This window comes from Aspergillus alliaceus, assembly GCF_009176365.1.
Source record: "Aspergillus alliaceus strain CBS 536.65 unplaced genomic scaffold BDW43scaffold_158, whole genome shotgun sequence".
Taxonomy (NCBI): Eukaryota; Fungi; Ascomycota; class Eurotiomycetes; order Eurotiales; family Aspergillaceae; genus Aspergillus; species Aspergillus alliaceus.
Window position 1 is genome coordinate 135 of NW_022474841.1, and position 6,834 is coordinate 6,968.

At 36.2% G+C, this 6,834-nt stretch overlaps 1 protein-coding gene across 1 annotated transcript; it reads right to left on the reverse strand.

Moving 5' to 3' along the window:
• Positions 1 to 471: 471 nt before the first annotated feature.
• On the reverse strand, positions 472 to 3,649 carry BDW43DRAFT_295714 (uncharacterized protein; the record flags this gene model as incomplete). Its single annotated transcript, XM_032044092.1, is given in 13 exon segments — positions 472 to 508; positions 528 to 600; positions 640 to 926; positions 990 to 1,100; positions 1,159 to 1,332; positions 1,464 to 1,631; positions 1,675 to 1,954; positions 2,063 to 2,340; positions 2,420 to 2,761; positions 2,808 to 3,099; positions 3,151 to 3,362; positions 3,399 to 3,467; positions 3,567 to 3,649. Coding segments are annotated over 11 exon segments (2,286 nt in total), but the record flags the coding sequence as incomplete, so codon positions are not given.
• Between the last annotated feature and the right edge of the window lie 3,185 nt (positions 3,650 to 6,834).

Genomic DNA, 6,834 nt, shown 5'->3' on the forward strand with positions numbered 1-6,834 from the left:
TTAAATTTATAGCTTACTATAAAGCTATTAATAAGTTTCAGAATATTTAACTTTAACTATTAAATTAATTAAATATTCTATATTCTATAGAAATCTAATTAAAGTAATTAGTATATATAATCTATATAAAATAAATATATTATTAAATTAGAAAATAAAGTATTATTTATTTATTATTTAAAAAGTCTAAAATAGACTTGTTAGGCCCGCGGGTTGGGCCGGGTTTCGAGTATAGTACAACCCGACCCGGGTGGGTTACGGTCCGGGTCAGAAATCTGAAAACCACCCAAGGGTCATTCAAAATAAAAAATTTTAGCCCAAAAAAACCATGAAAACCCGCCAAGAATAATGACTAACTATATAAAGTAAGTTGCTAACTATATCTGGTAAGATTAAATATCTTTTAATATTCTTAGGCTTTTATAAGATAAATAATATTTTATTAATATAGTATTTCTTAGATTTGATATATCCTGTATTAGCTATCTTATAAATTAAATCTAACTAAGTTAGTTTTCCAGACTATTCTAAGTAGGCATATTAATCTTAAGCCTAATTCTCTTAGAGGGGTGTATAGATACAGTTATATTATTAATGTTTCTATTTTAATCTCTTCTATAATATTCACTTTGACCTTACTGAACTCCCTTATCATTTGTACCACCTCGAGCATTACCATGTCCTCCATGTCCACGGCCACGGCCTGCCACTGGCATTTCAGCGGGCGGAGATTCAAATTGGCTACTACTATTATTATCTGAAATACTGGCTAAGTTACTGGATGTGGTCTCTGTATCCTCATTATCTTCCTCTTTCTTTTCCCTGTCTACCTCGGGTTCAGATCCTTTGGGAATATCCAATACAATGCCAGAAAGAAAGGTGCTCATCTTAGCAGAGGGTTTCTGTCCAGGTTGGCAAGGTACATACTCTATAAAACCTGGTTAATTAGAAGGAGCACTAAGAGGATCATGTATCTCTTTAAGTAGCACGGAATGTGCGCCAGGCAGTTCATTAGTATTATTGAGCTTAGGCTTCCAGCTGTTCTTTATCAAGTAGTCAGCGTACTCAGTAAGCTTGTCCTTATAGCGAATGTATTTATCCTGATAGATTAGTAAAGAATCTAACTTAGTTAGATTTCTTATTTATATAGTTTTTAACCAGGCCCTGGTCTTTGGCTGCTTTCCGCCCTCTCCGGGTTTTCAGGTTTAGAAAACCAGCCACCAAAGTTCGAACTATAGCGGATTTGATCTGCCAGTAATAAACTATTACTATGAGAATACTGACCTTATTTATAAAAATTTCGCGGGTCCATGATTCCTTTAGGACAGGGAACTGTTAAATATCAAGGTTATCTTTCCAGTTAATTCAAGCGACCAGATAGCCAAAGGTATTTAGAGATTAGAATAAGTCACTCTAAGGATTATTAGTAACTGAAAATCTAATATAGCCGGATTTTAATATACTAGGATATCAGGGTTATTATATTTTACTATCTGCCCAGAGAGCGCAGGTCCGGAGACCTTCAAGCATTCCCTTAATAGATCTGCCCAATAGATATAGAGAAAGTATTCTGTATAGGCTTCAAAGTTAGTACCATTAGAACCTATAGTAAGGATAGGGTTTTCCATGACCTATTATATTAGTTAAATCTAACTAAGATAGAATTTAACTCACCTCTTTTCTAACCAAGTTGTCTTTCCAAATAGGGTCAGAATTAACACGGTCCCAGATCTTGCGAATCATTTCCTGAGTAAACTGAAGGAGATTAGTATCATTCTTATAACCATATTTGCTATCTTTAATCAGATGATTACCGCGGAGCACTGTTCTTTTAAATTCCTTATTCCAGCAGAAACCCTTGTGAATATCTTGAGCTTTTTCAGGAAATATCCATGTCTGGTTATACCATACCAAAATATGCTTCAAAATTGCAGCAGTAACAGGCATAACAGTGCTGGCAAGGAATTCCCAATACTTCTAAGAATCAAATTGTGTACTTTTACTAGAAAGAAGGATTTTGTAAGCCTTAATATAAGAGTTACAATCAAGACAGGTCAAGAACTCAGAGCGGCATGTTAAAAATTTGCTATAAGGGAGATCAAGAGCTGGAAACTCAGGATCTCCAGTTACAAATGAATATGGAAGAGTGTATGGTTTTAATTTAAGATGACCTGACTTGTAGTTATTAGAGGTTAGGAAAAAAAGACGTGCCAGAGTATCTGAGAAACGGTCTTTAATATCTATGATAAGACTTAAATCATAGCAAGGTATGTTGTGAGCAAAGTTTCCAAAAGTTGACATAATCTGGTTACCGAAATCGGTGAGGAGCTCATGCCAAATCTAACCAAGTTAGATCTTGAGAAAGTAATATAAAGACATAAATATGTTAAGCACTTATAAATCCAAACCTGCCCAGAACAACAGTTGTATCCCAAGTGATTGTAAAATGTTTAGCGCTATACCGGGTCCGCGTGTAGGAAACCATTGTATTGCACAGAGGGCTTCGAAGGATATTGAGAAACCGTGCTGGATACTGGAGATAATGACCAAATGCTTGCAGGACCCATGGTACAAGAAAACGCGGTTTCTCCAGGTGTTTTTGCTCCACCAAAGGTTTCTTGTTATAAATATATTTGATCTGGACAAGTAGATCTCCAGTACTATCTGTTTTTGACACTGTGTCTCTGTTGGCATGTAGAGTGAGCAGGGCTTCATTGTCAAGAGACTCTTGCTTGTAAATCAGCACTGGCCATAAGTAATCCTAAGGGAGAGTTAGTAGAATTCCAACTTAGTTAGAATGTAAATACCTCATCAGTAGGGGGCTGAACATGCTTAGAGCCCTCAGGAGTCTTAGAAACACGTAGCTGTTCCGTATTAACTGCCAAGAGAGCAGCACGCCTATGTTGTCCAGCTTCTAAGCGTAACTTGGAGGGGATAGTATTATTGGGCACAATAACACAAGGCGCAGGTGAGACATTAGTCGTTACCAATGCCTTTTCTTTCGTAAGGCAATCAATAGCTTCAGGAGAAGGGGGAGTAGGAGATATCAGTGATATGAAAGATAAAGGAACTGGAATACTCCCAGCCAGTATTCTAGCGCTAAGAGCCTGTAATAGGTCCTGCTATCCCTGCTTAGAAATAGTTGCACACATGAAGTTCGACTTGTCAAAGCGATGAATTCCAGCTTTAAAGCTCTCAACCAATTTAGTTACATGCTCGCGATTAATTTCTCGGTTGACAATTTTATCATTCCAGTCTGGATTCAGAAGGTGAATATCCATAACCAGTATTCCAGCCAATGCTCCAGCCCAAATAGCAGGGAACGGGTCATCGAGTTTGACGTAAGACTCTTCAACAGGGTTCTAGGATATATCTGGATCAGATTGATCCTCATTGACTCCCTTCTTGCGCTTCCCCTTGCCCTTGGGTCCAGCCCTGGCGTTGTGAGGGGCGGCCGCGCCAGTCCCACCTGTTATAACGCAGAATCTAACCAAGTTAGTTTTTGGGAATGCAGATCGCCAAGGGTTCAAGGGATAAAAACCTAGACCCTTTGAAGGGATACGCACCAAAGTCAGAGAGCTGTATGAGGTAAAGAAGATGAATCCAAAGAATCTGACCAAGTTAGTTTAACAAAAGGAATCAAAAAAAATCTAACTTGATCTGTGTACAGTGAGAATACGCGAAGTTGGAATATACTCAGGTAGGAGGGGTATGTAGGAACAATAGTGAGAAACTAGCAATAGAAGACCTGAGCTATCTATTAATAGAGTATCAGGCACTGGCTATTGTATATCTATTTTAGGACTGAATAGGATCATTATGATATTATGATTGGGTAGATTTTCTATTGTTCTCAATTCACAACGTTGTTGAAAGAGATATAGGTAAATTATAAACCAATCATCATCCAAGGACTAATGAGTCACGTGACTTAGGAGTTTCTATTATGGTGATTTAGTAAAGCAAGAACATGACCAAATAATAAATATCTAAATAAATATCTAATCTGATCAAGGCCAGGAATAAAAAGGTTTGGGAACTGCTAATAAGAAAAATCTAACGAAGTTAGATTTCTGTAATATATAGATATTGGTTTAGTGTACTTCGTGACTTTGTGGCTTCATCTGCCGATTATATATATTATATATATCTGATATAGATACCTCACTGATACTTAGTATCAAGTAGTATATTAGCACACTGTACGTGGTTTATATCAAGTATATATTAATATTAATTCTCTTTATATACGCCTTGTTTCTATCATATGCTCAGAATACTATTTATAATATATAATATATGTGTATATCTTATTCCATATATATAATTCTGTCTTGCGCTGACTGCTTTGCTACAGACTTTTTGATAGAATTATAATTATAATTATGAATTTTTATGAACAGAGTTACTTAAATAATGAATATACATATTTTGTAAGGAGCTAGCCCTGTATACACTGTGTTAGTAGCCCTTCATACTTATTCCTTAAAATGTCGCGAATCACAAAACCCTCTAGTAAGGGGCTTACTCCCTATGATATAGTGTATATACCAGCTATCTATAAAGATCATAAAAAAGTAGTTATAATAAGTTCTACGATTATCTTTTATAAGAATCTAACTAAGTTATATTAATTCAAAATCATGTCATAACTTGACAATTCATTATCTGTGCTCCTATCTGATCCTCCAATATCATCCCCTCTAGCACCGCATTCACAGCCAATAAGTGATTTTTTCTCCACCCTGTCACATTCTTCCTCGAACAATAGTACCCCTTCTGGCCTTCAGGTATTAATGAATAAGGGCGGCAAGCGTCTTATTGTCTTTGTTGATATTCCAGAATTCTATGACTGGTGGTCAAATACCAAGCGTGGACACGAGCTTGGGGCTAGACAGCACAAGTTTAGATGGGCAGCAACTAGTCAGATATCAGAAGTTTGGAAAAGCTTTGAAGACATTGCACTTTTCTCCTAAGGGGATCCAAAAGTATGATGTCAGTATTGTAGCACTGTGCTTAAGTATCCAGCAATCAAGCAAACTGGTACAAGTACCCTTAAATATTATCTGGAGCGTGCGAAATGTGTAGCTCGTGTATTATAGACACCAACCCAGCCTACTATAAAGAATATTCTGTTTAAGGTATGATTAATTCTAACTTAGTTAGATTTTGCTAAGCTGGCTAGAATACTATAGACTTTTCTGCTAAAGCTCTTTATGATCAGATTGGCATATTTATTGTCAGCTGCCGATTACTGTTTAATATTATTGGCTATATCCAATTCAAACAAATGATGCAGAAAGCCGCTTGATATATAACTATTTCTCTTCCTAGTTACCAGAGAGTACAAGACTGTATATTAGAAATAAGTGCTATTCATTACTCTGAGATAGTGTCTTTAATCCCGAAAGACTCTAAAATCTCCTTAGCTTTGGATTGTTAGACAAGTCTCTTGCAAAAGACATTCCTTGCTATTACTGGCTACTTTATTATCCCGGACTTTAAGTACAAGGAGATATTACTTGGATTTGAGTATATTACAGGCACTCATTAAGGTTCTTATCTTGCTGATATAGTTACTCAAGTACTTTACAGAAGCTTAATTGACTGTCAAGTCCTTGCAGTTACTACTGATAATGCTAGTAATAACTCAACCCTTATGGCTGAGCTATCCCGCATTCTCCACCAAGGTATTCAGGATTCCTGGTTATTTAGCTCTTCTGTTTTCGACCAGGAGATTCATTCCCTACTCTCAATACCAACACATATTCCATGCCTAGCGCATGTAATACAACTTTCTGTGCAAAGTCTTCTGAAAAAGATCAAGATAAACGCGAAGAATGACGATACCCAGCTCTCATAGAATGATTCAGAGACTCAGTATATTAATAGTAAAGGTTTACCCTCTACTCTTGAGAAGGTATGTCCTTACATTCTGTGTTTGCTATAATTTAACTAAGTTAGATTAAGGTCCGCAAAACCGTACAGTATATCAATGCTAGCCCACAATGACAAGAGACATTCCAAAAGATTCAGGCTAGTATTAATACAACTACTGCGCTAATTCTTTTACTCCTTGACTATTGCACGCGTTGGAATTCAACCTTTTTAATGATTCGCCATGTTCTACATCTCCGGAATACTATGGATGCTTTTATACATGATATGTCAAGTACATCAGTCCGCTATTTTACTCTTACTGCCCAGCAATAGTGCCAGCTTGAATATCTTTGTGAACTTCTTGTACTATTTTATCTTTTGACATTAGCTCTATCCTGCCAGCACGGCCTGTTAGCTCAGAGTGTTTTTACTGTTTATGATATCCTTTTTACCCATCTGGAGCTCTCTATTGAGACATTAAAGCGGAAATGACTTACTTGGAAACAGCAGATTTAGCAGGGGCTTAAGACTGCTTATTATAAGTTAAGTGCTTATTATAGCCGGACTTATAATGCCCAAGGTAATGTCTTTGCTGTTGTAACAATTTTAGATCTATCTTCTAAGCTCAAATATTTCATCACTACTTCTTGGAAGGGAGAAGGAATAAACTGGGAAGCTTATTATCAGAAATAATTTATTAATATCTTCCAGTTTTATAAGGAGAGACATTCTTATATTACTGTTAATATAGCTCTATTATATCAGATATCACAATTCAATCAAGTCTGCCAGCATTTTATCAAGAAAAGAAGAATTACCATAACCTGCTAAGATAGTTCATTTACTGAAGTTAAGACCTACTTAAATAAGGATATATTCTTAGTTCACTGCTATATTAAATTCTAACTAAGTTAGAATAGACACTGTCTCTCAAGATATTTTAGAGTATTGATA